The following is a 20,732-nucleotide window of genomic DNA, read 5'->3' on the forward strand; positions in this document are numbered from 1 at the left end:
GTAGTATTGTAGTGCTAGAGGTACTCTGGAGGGTAAGAGCGGTGTGGGTAAACTTCAGTGCGGTGTGGCCTGTACATACCAGGAATGAGCATTAGAGTGCTAGAGGGGCTCTGGAGGGTAAGAGCCAGTGCGGTGTGGCCCCTACATACCAAGAATGAGCAATGGAGTGCTAGAGGTGCTCTGGATGATAAGAGTCAGCACAGTGTGGCCTCCACAGGCCAAGAAGTAGCATGGGAGTGCTAGAGGTGCTCTGGAGGGTAAGAGCCAGTGTGGCGTGGCCGCTACATACCAAGAAGTAGCATTGGAGTGCTAGAGGTCCTCTGGAGGGTAAGAGCGGTGTGGGTAAGCCTCAGTTTGTTGTGGCCTGTACATACCAAGAAGTAGTATTGGAGTGCTAGAGGTGCTCTGGATGGTAAGAGTCAGCACAGTGTGCCCTCCACAGGCCAAGAAGTAGCATGGGAGTGCTAGAGGTGCTCTGGAGGGTAAGAGCCAGTGTGGTGTGGCCTGTACATACCAGGAATGAGCATTGGAGCACTAGAGGTACTCTGGAGGGTAAGAGCGGTTTGGGTAAGCCTCAGTGCGGTGTGGCCTGTACATACCAGGAATGAGCATTGGAGCGCTAGAGGTGCTCTGGAGGGTAAGAGCCAGTGCGATGTGGGCCCTACATACCAAGAATGAGCATTGGAGCGCTAGAGGTGCTCTGGAGGGTAAGAGCGGTGTGGGTAAGCCTCAGTGCGGTGTGGCCCCTACATACCAAGAATGAGCATTGGAGCGCTAGAGGTGCTCTGGAGGGTAAGAGCGGTGTGGGTAAGCCTCAGTGCGGTGTGGCCTGTACATGCCAAGAATGAGCATTGGAGCACTATAGCAGCACTGAAGTTTAAGCGTTAGCAGTGAGACTCTACATACCAAGAATGAGCATTGGAGCGCTAGAGGTGCTCTGGAGGGTAAGAGTCAGCGCGGTGTGGCCTCTACATACCAAGAATGAGCATTGGCGCGCTAGAGGTGCTCTGGAGGGTAAGAGTCAGCGCAGTGTGGCCTCTACATACCAGGAATGAGCATTGGAGCGCTAGAGGTGCTCTGGAGGGTAAGAGCGGTGTGGGTAAGCCTCAGTGCGGTGTGGCCTGTACATACCAGGAATGAGCATTAGAGCGCTAGAGGGGCTCTGGAGGGTAAGAGCCAGTGCGGTGTGGCCCCTACATACCAAGAATGAGCAATGGAGTGCTAGAGGTGCTCTGGATGATAAGAGTCAGCACAGTGTGGCCTCCACAGGCCAAGAAGTAGCATGGGAGTGCTAGAGGTGCTCTGGAGGGTAAGAGCCAGTGTGGCGTGGCCTCTACATACCAAGAAGTAGCATTGGAGTGCTAGAGGTCCTCTGGAGGGTAAGAGCGGTGTGGGTAAGCCTCAGTTTGTTGTGGCCTGTACATACCAAGAAGTAGTATTGGAGTGCTAGAGGTGCTCTGGATGGTAAGAGTCATTACAGTGTGCCCTCCACAGGTCAAGAAGTAGCATGGGAGTGCTAGAGGTGCACTGGAGGGTAAGAGCCAGTGTGGTGTGGCCTGTACATACCAGGAATGAGCATTGGAGCACTAGAGGTACTCTGGAGGGTAAGATCGGTTTGGGTAAGCCTCAGTGCGGTGTGGCCTGTACATACCAGGAATGAGCATTGGAGCGCTAGAGGTGCTCTGGAGGGTAAGAGCCAGTGCGATGTGGGCCCTACATACCAAGAATGAGCATTGGAGCGCTAGAGGTGCTCTGGAGGGTAAGAGCGGTGTGGGTAAGCCTCAGTGCGGTGTGGTCCCTACATACCAAGAATGAGCATTGGAGCGCTAGAGGTGCTCTGGAGGGTAAGAGCGGTGTGGGTAAGCCTCAGTGCAGTGTGGCCTGTACATACCAAGAAGTAGTATTGTAGTGCTAGAGGTACTCTGGAGGGTAAGAGCGGTGTGGGTAAGCCTCAGTGCGGTGTGGCCTGTACATACCAGGAATGAGCATTGGAGCACTAGAAGTGCTCTGGAGGGTAAGAGCCAGTGTGGTGTGGCCCCTACATACCAAGAATGAGCATTGGAGCGCTAGAGGTGCTCTGGAGGGTAAGAGCGGTGTGGGTAAGCCTCAGTGCGGTGTGGCCTGTACCTGCCAAGAATGAGCATTGGAGCACTATAGCAGCACTGAAGTTTAAGCGTTAGCAGTGAGACTCTACATACCAAGATTGAGCATTGGAGCGCTAGAGGTGCTCTGGAGGGTAAGAGTCAGCGCGGTGTGGCCTCTACATACCAAGAATGAGCATTGGCGCGCTAGAGGTGCTCTGGAGGGTAAGAGTCAGCGCAGTGTGGCCTCTACATACCAAGAATGAGCATTGGAGCGCTAGAGGTGCTCTGGAGGGTAATAGCGGTGTGGGTAAGCCTCAGCACGGTGTGGCCTCTACATACCAAGAATGAGCATTGGCGCGCTAGAGGTGCTCTGGAGGGTAAGAGTCAGCACGGTGTGGCCTCTACATACCAAGAATGAGCATTGGAGCGCTAGAGGTGCTCTGGAGGGTAAGAGCGGTGTGGGTAAGCCTCAGTGCGGTGTGGCCTGTACACACCAAGAATGAGCATTGGAGCACTATAGCAGCACTGAAGTTTAAGCGTTAGCAGTGAGACTCTACATACCAAGAATGAGCATTGGAGCGCTAGAGGTGCTCTGGAGGGTAAGAGCGGTGTGGGTAAGCCTCAGCGCGGTGTGGCCTCTACATACCAAGAATGAGCATTGGCGCGCTAGAGGTGCTCTGGAGGGTAAGAGTCAGCGCGGTGTGGCCTCTACATACCAAGAATGAGCATTGGAGCGCTATAGCAGCACTGAAGTTTAAGCGTTAGCAGTGAGACTCTACATACCAAGAATGAGCATTGGAGCGCAAGAGGTGCTCTGGAGGGTAAGAGTCAGCGCGGTGTGGCCTCTACATACCAAGAATGAGCATTGGAGCGCTATAGCAGTATTGAAGTTTAAGCGTTAGCAGTGAGACTCTACATACCAAGAATGAGCATTTGAGCGCTAGAGGTGTTCTGGCAGGTAAGCTAAGTTCAGACAGCCAGTCCTTCACATTTCGGATGGATTTGATTTTCTAAATCTTAAGGTGCATCATTTAGCTGTCATAAAGTCCCTTGTTAGGCACAACATTTGCTGTTTTGAGGACAGCGAGTGGTTGTTGCATAGGGTTGATGGAGGGGTCCCTTTAATTTCCTGGTTTAAGGTCGCAGAGAATCTATTTTCAATATACTTTAGTCAAACGTCCATGTCCAGGCAGCCTTGGAACACGTTGGTCATAGTTGCCCCTGGGCTTTTGCGTCTCCTGCAATGGTTGCTTAGTAGAAGATGTCGATTGTGCATTGTCACTCAGGACACGTGTGTACTGCTGAGGGTTTGTTGTTGGGTACAGACAGACAGTGGATTTGGATGCATTTTATGAGCCTTTTATAATATATATAGGCTTGCCAATTGTTGGACGAAAGAAACTGTAGAGTAACCCCTCGATGCTCACACCAGTATAACTCCAACCCACCAGGGAAAAAGGCCCAGCACACCGCTTGCAAGGAGAACAAAGGTTTTTCAAGTATGTGGCAGCAAAGAACTCTGCTGCCATGGAGCGCTCTGACAAAAACAACATGAGCAATGGGTTTTAAAGGTACACAGCGTCACAAGTGACATACATCACATAGGTTACAAATCCAGGTAGCTGGTTGGTGAGACCCTATACACATATAGCCTGCTCCATATGGGATGGCAGGCGATTGGTCCCAGCATCTTCTGTCCCTCTTTTGCCACGTGGGGATCTTCCTCTTCCATCAACCAGTACAAAGACTCTAATTGGCAATTTGGTTACACAATTCATTATTTCATAGCTCTACAGTGCACCTGGTACCAAGTACATGAGCGAGGTGGCTACTTTCGAGGTTGTGATAACTTCCCAGAACTACGTGAACCCCCCCTCCTTTCCCAGACACACCGGCGCTTCCACACTTTTCTCACTTGTGGCATACATTTGTTACCTTCTCCCCTAGGACCCCGCATCACAAATCACATGAACTAATGGTGTGGGCACTCCACCCCTTCTCTCTGATCTTCCTGATCGATTGGTCACTTTACAGTGTTATGGCCAGGGGTCTTGGGCTGGTCAGTGTACTTAAATGTTTGTGTCCGGGGCTCAGGGGTCTTGGGCCGCTATAACTTAGAGATCTGGATTGGCAAAGGCATAAAGCCCTCGCCCCCCCCTTCTTGCGGGATAGCTCTTTAAAGATCCATTCCGGCTCTGTCTTGACCCTGCAGGGTACATCCCTTCTGGGTTACATCCCTGATGATAAGACACAATGAAGAACTATGTGTGTGTTCAAGAAATAAACCTTCTATAGAGCTGCCAAGGCTGCAAGCAAAGAACGTACGTATACATTTCTAACCCTCAAGACTGGATGTAAGCGTGTTGGCATAGCTATGGCACTATGCCTCAATTTCAAGATGGCGTCTAACTTATAACATTGGGTTTCATTACACACATGATACTAATACCGAAATCCACTACATTTCCACTACAATCCAGCTTCTATGGGAGACCCCTTTCCCCCCTCCATTCTCCAAGCTCCCCTACGGCATCCCCCTTTACAATTGCCTCGTCCTAAATCACTGAGGGGCCTGGGACTTCCGTCCCTTCTCCCCAACATTCCCCCTTTCATTAATTCTATCCAACCTCTCAGCCTCCACATACCCCCATGTTCGTTTCTTGGGCACCCACACTCTGCACACTGAATGTCAACTTTCTCCCGCATGGGTGTAATGCTCTGGGGTGCAAGTGAGATGTATCTAGCCCCCATCGCCTTCCAAGTCAACCCAATGCTCCTCATAGTTTTTCAGGGTCTGGTGAGGCCGTAGTTAATGTTCCAAGGGGATCAATTCTCTGCTCTATTCTTACAATGCAGGGCATATTTGGGTCATCTGTGTGTACCTGCCCATCTTTTGTATCGTAAGGTGCACTGTTTACCCCAATTGAAACCTTCTTCATCGTACTATTAGGGATCGCTTTAGCACAGCATCGAAGTCCCAACTGCCACATTCAAAAGATCACCAGCATGAACACCACCACTGGCAGTAGTATCTTCACAACTGCTCCGATCCACGCCAGTGCCCATGAGAAGAGATCATCGAACCAGTCACTTTTATGAATCCCTGCTTCTGTCTGCATATGTTCTCCAAGGGTGTGCACAGCCTGTATTATCTGCATGAGAGACCCATTTCGCAGCATCGTTTGGGGTTATGTAAGTGCAGCACGATTCTCCTATTTCTTTTACAAATGTCCACTTCCATGGCTATAAGCATATCGAGCACATACCGGTTCTGCAACGTCATTAACCAGATGGCTGTCAGTTCGACCTTGATCGCATTGAAGCCTTGTTCAGTATCCTTCCACAATTGTATCAGTTCCTATCTATCTGCAGCCATTTTGCATTTGCTGCCGTTTGTAGCCCTGGCACTAACAGAGAAGCGAAAAATGTCTCTTGTTTATTGTGCAGTCTGTATTGAGTAGCTATTTCTTGGAGCAATTGAGCTGCGTTTTGTGATAGATAGTTAGCCCTCTTTTTAGAAGTAGGTTTTGCTTCTTCTCTGGCAAGGTCCAGAAGACAGGGGGCCGTAGTGGCAATGCAGAGGCGATGGGCCTTGGTGATGGTGTGTTTGGGTAACCAAGCTCCCTGGTCTCATAATTAGGTGTGCTTCAGGGACCACGAGGAGAGCCAAGTGCAGCGTGGTCAGCAAGCATCTGCCCCTCCATGATGGTGGGAGGTGCAAGAATGCCTGCTGGCCTCAGACCCAATACGTATCCATCACTGCTGCAGTTCCTTTCTTCAGGTCTAGAATGTTTGTTGTCACATTGCACTTGTCACTGGTACCCACAGAGACATCTTCTGCATTATAGAAGCACCGTTGAAGATGTCCTTGTCTCTGTACCATCTCTGGCTTCTCCTTTGCTTCACTCCGTGTCAGCTTCGCCACATGCTTCCCCCAATACTCTTGACATGCTTCGTTCACCCTCTGGATCACTTCTTTTCTATATCCTATGAATCCTCCTGCTATGCAGCTCTTCACAGTCTCTTCCCACCCATTGGCCATGAACTTCACTCCTCCTAACTGCATGTTTGGTCTTTCTACTGTGGGCTTTTGGCGTTGCGGGCACGCTGTTGTTCATCTGGATCCATCATCACAAGGCGTATGCTGTGCACTTGGAACGTGCTTCGTAATCTCCATAGTGCTGGATAGAGCAGACATTGAGCATCCAAAAGTGTAACCTCTTGCGGTATTAGTATCTTGGATGCTCCTGACCTGTTTGTTATTAAGGAGCAAATATAACAACTCCCATTAACCCTCTCTTGCCCGACCGAGTCATGTCTGTGTACCAACTGTTACTCATCTCTGGGTGGTGCACATCCTCTATCATGTCAAAACCCAAACCTCATATTCATCACACCTTTTCTTAGTTTGTCTTTTAAAATGCTTTAATATGTTTGCATATGGCACATATGACTATACATCTGATAATACATTCACATTAATTTTTTATCATCAGTGGCAGTTCCCAGTATGTGTTATTGTCCCCATTCTGATATGTACACCCGCCCCTGGCACACCTCCTCCAAATATCCCCCCTTTTATATGTTCCAACCATATACAATGACATACTAAATATTGTGCTAACCCAAACATGAAAGTACAACATATTTTTAATGTGAAATGCATCACGCACACATACATAGAAAAAAACATTGTATTATCAGATCTCGTCTGAACTCCATATTGTACTTTAGAAACTGACTCCTCGATAAGTAATTTCACTGGCTTTGTGAGATGAAAAGAAAAAGGAACAAAAATGATCAAATAAAATGGGAAAGGAAGAAAAACTATTTAGCCGAAACAGTGGCACTATACTAAAACTTGAGTCAAAACATCCTTCTTTTAAAACGAACAGTTTGTGAAATTGTGTGTGTAGTTCGGAGACCTCTAGAGGCGGTGGAGCGGCTTTCCTCCATAAATCACACATTTGCATCTCCTCCGGAATGCCGCCTTGCGCTGCTATCTGCAAATCACTACTAATCAGGCTCTCTCGCCCGCCCTCCTTCTCCCATAGCTTCTTACTAATCTAGAGACCCTCCGGGTATGACAGACACTTTGCCGACACCCTATGCAACTCGCCAGCAGCCACATTACTTACCCACCCATCACCCACCCTACTGGGGGATTTCAACATCTGGTTCGACGTGCCCAACAACCCCATGACCCTTTCACGGATGCGGTAGGTCACATCCATGATTTGGAAAGGTTTCCATGTGCTATAAGACATGCCAGATAACCAAAGTGATGCATGGGCCTCGCCAGTGTACAAGAGTATCCCAAAAAGCTTGTGGGTATTTGCTCCCTCACTATCGCGGATATTTCCTGCATCATATCGTCCTAGAAAGCTACTACTTGTGTGTAGAACCATGCCAGATAGGTGAATGCCGTATCATCTGCCCTGCATTGTGGACATGGCCCCGAGGATGTTAGGTCGAGCTTCACGATTTGTTGCGGCTTTAGTATGTTTGATGTAGGTAATTGAAAGGCAGTTACCTGTGTTGGCTATTCAGGGATAGGTTTCTCATCTGTTTTCATGTTCCTTGCCATGATTTATCTTACATGATTATCTCAGGTTCGGCTTCCTAGAGTTCTTGGCTACTAATGTAGAGGTCTTTTGCCATTGTGGCACTATTTTATAGATCGAGGAGACACTTTTGCGGTCACTAGAGGCTTGGGTGAGATGTACTAGTGTTTCTCTGGGCTGTGGTGTTGCTGGGAATGTTTGGAATCTGGTTGACATCTCACCTTTAAGACGACAGAATAACATGGTGTGGTTTACCCTGTGCTGCCTGCTTCCCTTAAGTGCCGCTCCCATCGAACTGTGGCCTTTTTACCAACTCATATTAGGGTTTAAGATAAAAAACCACTCGCCCTCCACGCTTGGCCAATACAATTAGCAATAATTGTCCATGCATAAAGTTTCCCAAAGGGTTCAAAGCCGCCCCCCTCATTCCAGTCAAACGTTTGAGGTGAAGGGTCATGTAAGGAATCACTTAATGGTGCTCTGCTTTCTGTCATATTAGGGTTTGCATCAATGATGGGATTTCATTGAAGTAGATCATGGGAAGTCCCATGGGGATGTTATGGAAGACGTACAGAAATGTGGGTAGCAGGACCATTTTGATTAGAGCAATTGACATGTGCGAGATTGGGAGTGTAACCATTACTCAGCCTTCTCTCTGGTTGATTGTAGAAAGAGGGCATAGTTGTGGCTGAAGATTAGTTTGGTGTGCTATATTTATGCCCCGGTATTGGACGACGATCGGCACCTTCGGAACCCTAACGTTTCTCCCACCTTCTGTGAAGCAATGGTTAATGGAAATATCTCTGATCTAGACCAATTTATCTTTAAGCCCGATATCAGACCGATATTGTTTACCTAAGTGACAAGAGGGTCAAGTTTCGTTTCAGGGTTTCATGCATAAAGCAGGAAGTCCTCCGCATATAGGAAGGTTCTGATTTTCTAAGCTCCCTGTTTAGATGATTCGCTCGGAGGGCGCAGCCCAGGGGTTGCATCAGTAGTGCAAAGAAGATCCACGAATGTAGGCACCCCTAGCTCGTGCCCCAAGCCAGGGGGAACTGGCCAACACCATGCCATTTGTAAGGGCATCCTCTTTAGACGCTCGGTATAGTAATGACACCCATGAGCCATATCAGTTTCCCAAGCCCATCCTCCTGAGGACGTGTCGCAGATAGGGCTATACAATCAAGTCAAATGCCTTCTCTGCATCCAAGCGAATTGCTACTGTTTGAATCCATGGATCAAGCAGTTACATTGCATTGAATAGCTGGCGTATATTTAGTTGTGTCGATTAGCCCGGGATGAATCCTGATTGATCGGGAAGAGCCATTAGTGGCATTAGTGGAAGGACACATTAGTGGAAGACTACTGTTTGCCAATATCTTGGCTAGAATGTTGTTGTCTAGGTTCACTAGCAGAATGGGGTAGGATTTTACATTTGCTCTTCATTTTGACTGGTTTCAAAAATACTGTTATATGTGCTTCTCGGGTCGACTGTTGGAGTTTCCCCTGTTGTAGGGCAGCGCGGTACAGTGTATGCAGTTGCAAGGACAGGTCATCTATGAATTTCTTGTAGAATTCAATCGTGAGGCCATCAGGGTCCAGGACCTTGTCCGATGCTAGTTTGTTGATCAGCCACTTAATCTCTGGCAGTTATAGAGGAGAGCCTAGTGTCTCGCGATGCACTGATTCTAATCACATCAGTTTGGATCAATCTAGGTATCTTGGTATCTCTTTGTCGGTGGCCTATAATTTTTAGTCATACAGGACTGAGTAGTAATCCAGGAATGCCTGGGTCGGATTGTCCCATTTTCTCAAAACGCCAATGAGGTCAGTTTGTCGGGATTTTCGCCAGGTTTATCGCTCTGCCGCGGCAAGTATTTGACCTCACATTTGGCTTCTTCCCGGAATTGCATCTGTGTGCTGTGAATCAATGATAGGGTTGTGGCGTCACCCAGTTCTACTTCAATATGCTGCCTCATATAGATCTCAACACCCCTGCCTCTGTAGCCATTCATATACCCTGTACATATGGATTGATATTTTCCCAAACTACTCGGAAATCCTCCACTGGCCCAATATTAGTAGTAAAATAGTGTTATATCCCAATGGCTAGAGTTTTTCTCAATGCTAGGTCTGCCAGTGCTTGGCTTTCAGTTTCCATGGTCATGTGAGGGGGTTTCTGGTAGGAGATCTTTGGCTAATTGCTATGAGGAGTGGTCAATTATTGTCCCTGGTAGGATCTTACATCCCGTGGTCACCCAATCATTATACCTGTGGAAGAATACTTATCTATGCTTTGAGTATGAATTATGTACGGACGAGGAGAAAGTGTATTCTCAGAACCTCTCTACGCTAGCTCGGGATGGCTCCCGGGTCACTACACTGTTGGGTGGCACTAAACCATTGCATGTGGGCAGTGCAGTTTGCATCTGGTGCCAAACGGTGGACAGGGAGTGGAGCTGTGCAGTTGAGCTTCCTTTAGGCATGGCCACAATAGGAAACTATAAGTAAACATGCAACTGGTTGCTCGCCGAGGTGCAGGATATCACATCAAAGCAAAGGCCATATACTGTGTCAATTGAGATCACAAATGTAAATGAAGAGTACTGTATGTGTCAACAGAAACCTTTTCATTTTTTATAAAGACCATCCTTATGGGTTTTGTCATTGCCTTTCATGCTCTTCTCTGTGCTTCCCCCCTTAGACCATGCAAGGACTACAGGTGAACTTCTTCCGGACAATCCATGACCTGGTCACCGTTTACCAGCAGCCCAGCAAGGGGCTTGTAATACCTCTTCTGTACCCTGTGGGGAGAGAAAGTGAGCCAGCCGAGTCTGACTCAGGTGAGTGTTGGCTCTGGGTGGGACGTGTGCCCAGTCTTGAAGTGGCAGAGGCCACAGTCCACCATTGATAAGGTATATACAGCACTGGAAGTGTAGCATACTTCTCTGTGCACAGTAACACGTTTCATGGAGGCATTAAGGTAAAGATGCAGGTACCGAAACCCGGCACATCACAGGGATCTGTTCATAATGATCCAGATACAGGTTTAGGGAAATGTGGCCAGTATGATACAGGTACATACTGTAGGGAAGGCATGGTATCGCAAGTAATGACACTGACACAAAACAGTCCAAGTGGCGTCAGTCATATCAAAATGGCTTATTCTTACAAAACCTAATGCCTGCCCTATCTCTTATAAAAAAAAGTGTGAAAAGGAGAAATGTATACAAAAGGAAATTTCAGTGCTCATTGATAATGCGACTGAACCAGCTCTCCTCCCCACGTTAGGCCTAAAAAAGGAAGGCGATTCTTGTAGGCAGGAGGACACACTCTGGCTCAGTTTCCAACACAATACACAGTTCAAAACTGTGGATCGAGGCCCGCCTGGCCTACCATGTTAAAGTCTCTTTCTCTGACTTCCAAAATAATGTTTCAACCAAAACGTTCACAAAGGTCTCCCTCTGCTGGGCTCAGACCTTTCACCACACAGTTCTCGTAGATACCCCTCTCGCTGGGCTCAGACCTCTCATGATAAATTTCAACACAAAAGTTGCAAGGGGGCTCACTTCCCCAAGCTTATTATACTTCGGGTCTCCCTCAGTCGGACTCGGACCACTTTTGGATGTCAAAGTCTGTTGTATGTGGGGGCCTTCTTTGCAGACCACCGCAGGACTACTTCCACTCGACGTTCACTATTTCACTTTCACTCTTGCTGTTTCTCCTTTTAGCTTTGAACAATGTACCTTTCACAGAGACTTTCGAATGGGCTACTTCTTTTCACCGGACCACGCCCTGACTTATTTTCGCTGATCTCGCAGCTGCATTTTACTTTAAAGTTCATTCACAGGTCTGCCTTTCTTTGTGTCTCAACCACACATGTCCAGCCTTCACTTCTGATATGAGTTTGCTACTTCATTCACTTTAACGCACACCGGTCTCTCAGGTCGCTTGCCAACTCACTGCCTGTGTGCGTTTCTTTCTTGTTTTGTGTTTTCCAATTATCGAGTCAATGTTAGTACCACAGGCTTGGCCTAGCCTCCCAACTCTACCGGTCACCCATGAGGGTCACTGGTGTCCTTGTAACACAATTCAATCTTCACTTGTGGGATTTGGCCTTCACCACTTGTTTTTCACTGTCTGTCGGAGGCAATGTCCTCCAGTAGGGAAGCCTTGGGGTTTTCGTCCGGCTACTCTTGTCCCTTGGTCCATTGCTCTGCTCCAGTACTCCAGTAGATGTGCCTTTGTCCCGGAAGTTCTGCTCGCACTTGTGTCTGCCTTGCTCAGAGTGTGTCTTAGGGTAAAGGGCCTGACTTTGCCTGACTCGATTAACGGGACATGTGCAGTACAATGTGAGAGAGTTAGTCTGGTTACTCTCAGTAACCCTCTTCCTCGGCCCAATGTTTGTGTAAAAAGGGAGGTGGGGAGTTGGGACTTCATATAATCCTAAAAAATAGGATGAGGTAGATAGACAAAAAAGGGGGGAATACTGTGTCTCACCATCGGCTATCTCACCCCATCCCCCAAAGACCCCTCATCCAGGTGATCCTCCCGCACTGGTCCACCCAAAGGGTCTGGATCCAAAGGCGATGGCTGTGCCCTGGCCACCTGAGAGAGAGATTCCCAGGGACTAGCGGGTGAGACACCCTCTGGTTTCTCACAATACTCATAAGGGTTCATTAAAGGTACAGTGTGTACTTTTAATGAGTACCCATGTAGGATATGCTCAGTGACCGGTTTCCCCGAACGGAAACTGCCAACTGCAGACAGGTTTCCCCGAACGGAAACTGCCAACAGCACATCACAGCTCTCTTGCTCTTCCCCCACTCAGCCCCACTAACAAACCCCATCTGCCTCCTTGCATTACAGATTCACCAGAGCACCAAGAGACCACACAGGTGGCAACAGTGCGCGGTACAAGAACCTTCAACTAAACATAACATAGCATATGCTGCAAGTATGTGCGCATAAGGAACCGCGTGCTGGTGAAAGGTATATAAGAGATGCTATTAGTTTATTGCAGGTGGAATATGTGCTCAGATGAAGCTTGATCCTGGAACATACTATATAACACCAGTGTGTACCCAAGAGTATCCAGCTGCCATCATGGGGTCTAATACTGGTAGCTGCAGCAAAAACCCTTTACCAGTACTCTTTAGGGGTGTGCTTAAAAGCATGCAGGTACTATTACAGGTCTGTGTTCATAAGGATATGTGGACCATTAAAACATATTTTACTAGTACATTATAAATATGTCCTTATAAGGAACATGACATGTATAGATTTGCCCGGCGTATCGCATAGCAGACTAGCACTTGCAACCGCTCTCTCTTTTGTCTCTCTCACCCCCTCTCTGTTGGCGAGAGCACTGCCAGCTTTGAAGACATTCTTCAATGGGCAACTGTACCCAGCTTCTGAAAGACTGCTGAGGGGCCAGTTGATGTACAAGGGATCGGGGTTCCTCTTCCCAACCGTACCCCATCAGCTGTAAGTGGATATGCAGGAAGAAGCAGTGCGTGTGGGAAGAGGACATGCAGGAAGAAGCAGTGCGCGTGGGAAGAGGACATGCAGGAAGAAAGAGTGTGTATGAGAAGAGGACATGCAGGAAGAAGCAGTGCGCGTGGGAAGAGGACATGCAGGAAGAGAGAGTGTGTATGGGAAGAGGACACGCAGGAAGAAGCGGTGCGCATGGGAGAGGATACGCAGGAAGACGCACTGTGCGTGGGAAGAGGGTATGCGGGAAGAAGCAGTGCATGTGGGAAGAGGACATGCAGGAAGAAGCGGTGCGCGTGGGAGAGGATACACAGGAAGAAGCATTGCGCGTAGTAAGAGAATATCATGGAAGAAGCAGTGCGCGTGGGAAGAGGACATGCAGGAAGAAGCAGTGCGCATGGGACGAGGACATGCAGGAAGAAGCAGTGCACGTGGGAGGGGATATGCAGGAAGACGCACTGTGCATGGGAAGAGGATATGCAGGAAGAAGCGGTGCGCGTGGGAAGAGGACATGCAGGAAGAAGCGGTGCGCGTGGGAAGAGGACATGCAGGAAGAAGCAGTGCGCGTGGGAAGAGGACATGCAGGAAGAAGCAGTGCGCGTGGGAAGAGGACATGCAGGAAGAAGCAGTGTGCGTGGGAAGAGGACATGCAGGAAGAAGCAGTGCGCATGGGAAGAGGACATGCAGGAAGAAGCGGTGCACATTGGAAGAGGATATGCAGGAAAAAGCAGTGCACGTGGGAAGAGGATATGCAGGAAGAAGCAGTACGTGTGGGAAGAGGATATGCAGGAAGAAGCAGTGCACGTGGGAGAGGATATGCAGGAAGACGCACTGTGCGTGGGAAGAGGATATGCAGGAAGAAGCGGTGCGCGTGGGAAGAGGACATGCAGGAAGAAGCAGTGCGCGTGGGAAGAGGACATGCAGGAAGAAGCAGTGCGCGTGGGAAGAGGACATGCAGGAAGAAGCAGTGCTCGTGGGAAGAGGACATGCAGGAAGAAGCGGTGCACATCGGAAGAGGATATGCAGGAAAAAGCAGTGCGTGTGGGAAGAGGACATGCATGAAGAAGCAGTGCATGTGGGAAGAGGACATGCATGAAGAAGCAATGCGTGTGGGAAGAGGATATGCAGGAAGAAGCAGTGCACATGGGAAGAGGATATGCAGGAAGAAGCAGTGCATGTGGGAAGAAGATATGGAGGAAGAAGCAGTGCACGTGGGAAGAGGATATGTAAGAAGAAGCAGTGCGTGTGGGAAGAGAATATGCAGTAAGAAGCAGTGCACGTGGGAAGAGTATATGCAGGAAGAAACAGTGTGCATGGGAAGAGGATACGCAGGAAGAAGCACTGGGCGTGGGAAGAGGATGTGCAGGAAGAAGCAGTGCGCGTGGGAGAAGATTTGCAGGAAGAAGCAGTGCATGTGGGAAGAGGAGATGCAGGAAGAAACAGTGTCCGTGGGAAGAGGATGTGCAGGAAGAAGCAGTGCATGTAGGAAGAGGATATGCAGGAAGAAACAGTTCCCGTGTGAAGAGGATAAGCAGGAAGAAGCAGTGAGTGTGGGAAGAGGATATGCAGGAAGAAGCAGCACGCGCGGGAGAGGATATGCAGGAAGAAACAGTAGCAGTGCACGTGGGAAGAGGATATACAGGAAGAAGCAGTGCGCGTGGGAAGAGGATATGCAGGAAGAAGCAGTGCGCGTGGGAAGAGGATATGCAGGAAGAAGCAGTGCGCGTGGGAAGAGGATATGCAGGAAGAAGCAGTGAGTGTGGGAAGAGGACATACAGGAAGAAGTGAGTGTGGGAAGAGGACATGCAGGAAGAAGCAGTGCGTATGGGAAGAGGATATGCAGGAAGAAGCAGTGCGCGTGGGAAGAGGATATGCAGGAAGAAGCAGTGCGCGTGGGAAGAGGACATGCAGGAAGAAGCAGTGCGCGTGGGAAGAGGACATGCAGGAAGAAGCAGTGCTCGTGGGAAGAGGACATGCAGGAAGAAGCGGTGCACATCGGAAGAGGTTATGCAGGAAAAAGCAGTGCGTGTGGGAAGAGGACATGCATGAAGAAGCAGTGCATGTGGGAAGAGGACATGCATGAAGAAGCAGTGCGTGTGGGAAGAGGATATGCAGGAAGAAGCAGTGCACGTGGGAAGAGGATATGCAGGAAGAAGCAGTGCGTGTGGGAAGAAGATATGGAGGAAGAAGCAGTGCACGTGGAAAAGGATATGTAAGAAGAAGCAGTGCGTGTGGGAAGAGAATATGCAGGAAGAAGCAGTGCACGTGGGAAGAGTATATGCAGGAAGAAACAGTGTGCATGGGAAGAGGATACGCAGGAAGAAGCACTGGGCGTGGGAAGAGGATGTGCAGGAAGAAGCAGTGCGCGTGGGAGAAGATTTGCAGGAAGAAGCAGTGCACGTGGGAAGAGGAGATGCAGGAAGAAACAGTGTCCGTGGGAAGAGGATGTGCAGGAAGAAGCAGTGCATGTAGGAAGAGGATATGCAGGAAGAAACAGTTCCCGTGTGAAGAGGATAAGCAGGAAGAAGCACTGAGTGTGGGAAGAGGATATGCAGGAAGAACCAGCGCGCGTGGGAGAGGATATGCAGGAAGAAGCAGTGCGCGTGGGAAGAGGATATGTAGGAAGAAGCAGTGCGCGTGGGAAGAGGACATGCAGGAAGAAGCAGTGAGTGTGTGAAGAGGACATACAGGAAGAAGTGAGTGTGGGAAGAGGACATGCAGGAAGAAGCAGTGCGTATGGGAAGAGGATATGCAGGAAGAAGCAGTGCGCGTGGGAAGAGGATATGCAGGAAGAAGCAGTGCGCGTGGGAAGAGGATATGCAGGAAGAAGCAGTGCACGTGGGAAGAGGACATGCAGGAAGAAGCAGTGCGCGTGGGAAGAGGATATGCAGGAAGAAGCAGTGATCGTGGGAAGAGGATATGCAGGAAGAAGCAGTGCAGTGGGAAGAGGACATGCAGGAAGAAGCAGTGCACGTGGGAAGAGGACATGCAGGAAGAAGCAGTGTGCATGCGAAGAGAACATGCAGGAAGAAGCAGTGCACGTGGGAACAGAACACGTGGGAAGAGGACATGCAGGAAGAAGCAGTGCGCGTGGGAAGAGGATATGCAGGAAGAAGCAGTGCGTGTGGGAAGAGGATGCGCAGGAAGCAGTGCGAGTGCTCTGCGCTGTACATCGATGGTATCTGCATCCACTTAAGTTGAGTGCCGGAGGACATGTGGGTGCGTGTGAGGCAACACTGTGCCCTCCAGATGGTGACTCTGCCAGATGTATGAATCCAGGGCCTTCAAATCTGTGCTTGACATTTGATGGCAGCAGCTGAGCACGTGAGACTGCCCAGTGGATGTGGAGGCTACAGCATGCATTGGAATGTGTGGCTGACGTTCCTGCATGTTGGCATGGCTAGCGAGGCTGCACATTTAAAACAAAAACCACTACATTTTGTTATCACAAGAAAATGATTCCATACAAGATCAAAACCTATTGACTTTGTCCATGCTTGTTTTCTCGTTTTGTTCATACAATTTAGCAGAGGTTCCAGTTCCAACCCCATTGGCGTTGCTTGCCCAAATAAAATGATCAGCTTCCTAGTGTGAGTCCAACAAGACACAACCCCACCCTATTCAGCCCCCCTTTCATGAACATGTCAGTGAGAAGGTGCATCTGTAGTGCTGTAGAGCGACATCACACATCTGCCACCTACTGTACAGCTGTGTGGGGTTCAGGTCAGGGTGACAGTGGGGTGGCAGCCTCCTTTGGCGTCTGCAGCTGAATCCACCTGGGATCGACTGTTTGATAATTTCTAAAAAAAAAAAAAAAACCGTAAACTATAGAGACACAGAAGGCAGCAGAGAGTGAAGGAAGGACAGAGCAAGGAATGTGGGGTAGAAGCAGCAGACAGTGACGAAATGACACAGCAGGGAATGAGGGGAAAGCAGTAGAGAGTGAAGGAAGGACACTTCAGGGAACGGGGAGAAGCACCAGAGAGTGAAGGAAGGACACAGCAGGGAATGAGGGGGAAGCAGCAGAGAGTGAAGGAAGGACACAGCAGGGAATGAGAGGGAGAGGCATCAGAGAGTGAAGGAAGGACACAGTAGGGAATGAAGGGGACGCAGCAGAGAGTGAAGGAAGGGCACAGCAGGGAATGAGAGGGAGAAGCATCAGAGAGTGAAGGAGGGACACAGCAGGGAATGAGAGGGAGAAGCAGCAGAGAGTGAAGGAAAGACACCGCAGGGAATGAGGGGGAATCAGCAGAGAATGAAGGAAGGACACAGCATGGAATGAGGGGGAAGCAGCAGAGAGTGAAGGAATGAAACAGCAGAGAATGAAGGGGAAGCAGCAGAGAGTGAAGGAAGGACACAGCAGGGAATGAGAGGGAGAAGCATCAGAAAGTGAAGGAAGAACACATCAGGGAATGAGAGGGAGAGGCATCAGAGAGTGAAGAAAGGACACAGCAGGGAATGAGGGGGAAGCAGCAGAGAGTGAAGGAAGGACACATAAGGGAATGAAGGGGACGCAGCAGAGAGTGAAGGAAGACACAGCAGGGAATGACAGGGAGAAGCATCAGAGAGTGAAGGTAGGACACAGCAGGGAATGAAGGGGAAGCAGCAGAGAGTGAAGGAAGGGCACAGCAGGGAATGAGAGGGAGAAGCATCAGAGAGTGAATGAAGGACACAGCAGGGAATGAGAGGGAGAAGCACCAGAGAGTGAAGGAAAGACACCACAGGGAATGAGGGGGAAGCAGCAGAGAATGAAGGAAGGACACAGCAGGGAATAAAGGGGAAGCAGCAGAGAGTGAACAAAGGACACACAAGGGAATGAGAGGGAGAAGCATCAGAGAGTGAAGGAAGGACACCGCTGGTAATGTGGGAGATGCAGCAGAGAGTGAAGAAAGGACACAGAAGGGAATGAGTGGGAGAGGCAGAATAGAATGAAGGAAAGACACAGCAGGGAATGAGGGGAAGAAGTATCAGAAGGTGAAGAAGGACACATCAGGGAACAAGGGGGAGATGCAGCAGAGAGCTAAGAAAGGACACAGCAGGGAAGAAGGGGGGAGCAGCAGTGTGTGAAGGAAGGACACTTCAGAGAATGGGGAGAGGCACCAGAGAGTGAAGGAAGGAGACCCTAGGGAATTAGAGGGAGAAGCACCAGAGAGTGAAGAAAGGACACAGCAGGGAATGAGTGGGAGAAGCATCAGAGAGTTAAGGAAGGACACAGCAGGGAATGAGGGGGAATCAGCAGAAAAACAAAGAAGGGCACAGCAGGGAATGAGGAGGAAGCAGCAGAGAGTGAAGAAAGGAAAAAGCAGGGAATTAAGGGGACGCAGCAGAGAGTGAAGGAAGGACACAGCAGGGAATGATAGGGGGAAGCACCATAGAGTGAACGAAGGACACAGCAGGGAATGAAGGGGAAGCAGCAGAGAGTGAAGGAAAGACAACGCAGGGAATGAGGGGGAAGCATCAGAGAATGAAGGAAGGACACAGCAGGGAATGAAGGGGACGCAGCAGAGAGTGAAGGAAAGATACAGCAGGGAATGAGGGGGAAGCAGCAGAGAGTGAAGGGAAGACACAGCAGGGAATGAAGGGGACGCAGCAGAGAGTGCAGGAAGGACACAGCAGGGAATGAGAGGGAGAAGCATTAGAGAGTGAAGGAAGAACACATCAGGGAATGAGAGGGGGAGGCATCAGAGGGTGAAGGAAGGAAACAGCAGGGATGAGGGGGAAGCAGCAGAGAGTGAAGGAAGGACACAGCAGGGAATGAAGGGATGCAGCAGAGAGTGAAGGAAGGACACAGCAGGGAATGAGAGGGAGAAACATCAGAGAGTGAAGGAAGGACACAGCATGGAATGAAGGGGAAGCAGCAGAGAGTGAAGGAAGGACACAGCATGGAATGAGGGGGAAGCAGCCGAGAGTGAAGGAAGGACACAGCAGGGGATGAAGGGGAAGCAGCAGAGAGTGAAGGAAGGACACAGCAGGGAATGAGAGGGAGAAGCATCAGAGAGTGAAGGAAGGACACAGCAGGTAATGCAGGGGAGATGCAGCAGAGAGTGAAGAAAGGACACAGCAGGGAATGAAGGGGATGCAGCAGAGAATGAAGGAAGGACACAGCAGGGAATGAGAGGGGGAAGCATCAGAGAGTGAAGGAAGGACACATCAGGGAATGAGAGGGAGAGGCATCGGAGAGTGAAGGAAGGACACAGCAGGGAATGAGGGGGAAGCAGCAGAGAGTGAAGGAAGGACACAGCAGGGAAGAAGGGGGGAGCAGCAGAGTGTGAAGGAAGGACACATCAGGGAATGAGAGGGAGAGGCATCGGAGAGTGAAGGAAGGACACAGCAGGGAATGAGGGGGAAGCAGCAGAGAGTGAAGGAAGGACACAGCAGGGAAGAAGGGGGGAGCAGCAGAGAGTGAAGAAAGGACACAGCAGGGAATGAAGGGGATGCAGCAGAGAATGAAGGAAGGACACAGCAGGGAATGAGAGGGGGAAGCATCAGAGAGTGAAGGAAGGACACATCAGGGAATGAGAGGGAGAGGCATCGGAGAGTGAAGGAAGGACACCCTAGGGAATGAGAGGGAGAAGCACCAGAGAGTGAAGAAAGGACACAGCAGGGAATGCTTGGGAGAAGCATCAGAGAGTGAAGGAAGGACGCAGCAGGTAATGAGGGGGAATCAGCAGAGAATGAAAGAAGGGCACAGCAGGGAATGAGGTGGAAGCAGCAGAGAGTGAAGGAAGGAAAAAGCAGGGAATTAAGGGGATGCAGCAGAGAGTGAAGGAAGGACACAGCAGGGAATGATAGGGAGAAGCACCAAAGAGTGAAGGAAGGACACAGCAGGGAATAAAGGGGTAGGAGCAGAGAGTGAAGGAAGGACACAGCAGGGAATGAGAGGGAGAAGCACCAGAGAGTGAAGGAAAGACACTGCAGGGAATGAGGGGGAAGCAGCAGAGAATGAAGGGAGGACACAGCAGGGAATGAAGGGGATGCAGCAGAGAGTGAAGGAAGGACACAGCAGGGAATGAGGGGGAAGCAGCAGAGAGTGAAGGAAGGACACAGCAGGGAATGAGAGGGAGAGGCATCAGAGAGTGAAGGAAGGACACAGCAGGGAATGAGGGGGAAGCAGCAGAGCGTGAAGGAAGGACACGGCAGGGAATGAGATGGAGAAGCATCAGAGAGTGAAGGAAGGACACATCAGGGAATGAGAGGGAGAGGCATCAGAGAGTGAAGGAAGGACACAGCAGGGAATGAGGGGGAAGCAGCAGAGAGTGAAGTAAGGACTCAGCAGGGAATGAAGGGGACGCAGCAGAGAGTGAAGGAAGGACACAGCAGGGAATGACAGGGAGAAGCATCAGAGAGTGAAGGAAGGACACAACAGGGAATGAAGGGGAAGCAGCAGAGAGTGAAGGAAGGGCACAGCAGGGAATGAGAGGGAGAAGCATCAGAGAGTGAAGGAAGGACACAGCAGGGAATGAGAGGGAGAAGCACCAGAGAGTGAAGGAAAGACACCTCAGGGAATGAGGGGGAAGCAGCAGAGAATGAAGGAAGGACACAGCATGGAATGAGGGAGAAGCAGCAGAGAGTGAAGGAAGGACACAGCAGG

General features: G+C 49.8%; 1 protein-coding gene across 2 annotated transcripts in view; it reads left to right on the forward strand.

The window, feature by feature from the left end:
• The window catches only part of LOC138480740 (phosphatidylinositol 3,4,5-trisphosphate 5-phosphatase 2-like), a 767,550-nt gene that overhangs the window by 264,970 nt on the left and 481,848 nt on the right, over positions 1 to 20,732 (forward strand). For both annotated transcript variants that reach the window (XM_069612470.1, XM_069612471.1), the window contains exon 5: positions 10,353 to 10,491. In XM_069612470.1, the coding sequence (XP_069468571.1) occupies positions 10,353 to 10,491 (139 nt within the window). The remainder of the gene's footprint in view (positions 1 to 10,352; positions 10,492 to 20,732) is intronic.

The sequence above is a fragment of the Ambystoma mexicanum genome, chromosome 5p (assembly GCF_040938575.1).
Source record: "Ambystoma mexicanum isolate Mex_15411 chromosome 5p, UKY_AmexF1_1, whole genome shotgun sequence".
Lineage (NCBI taxonomy): Eukaryota > Metazoa > Chordata > Amphibia > Caudata > Ambystomatidae > Ambystoma > Ambystoma mexicanum.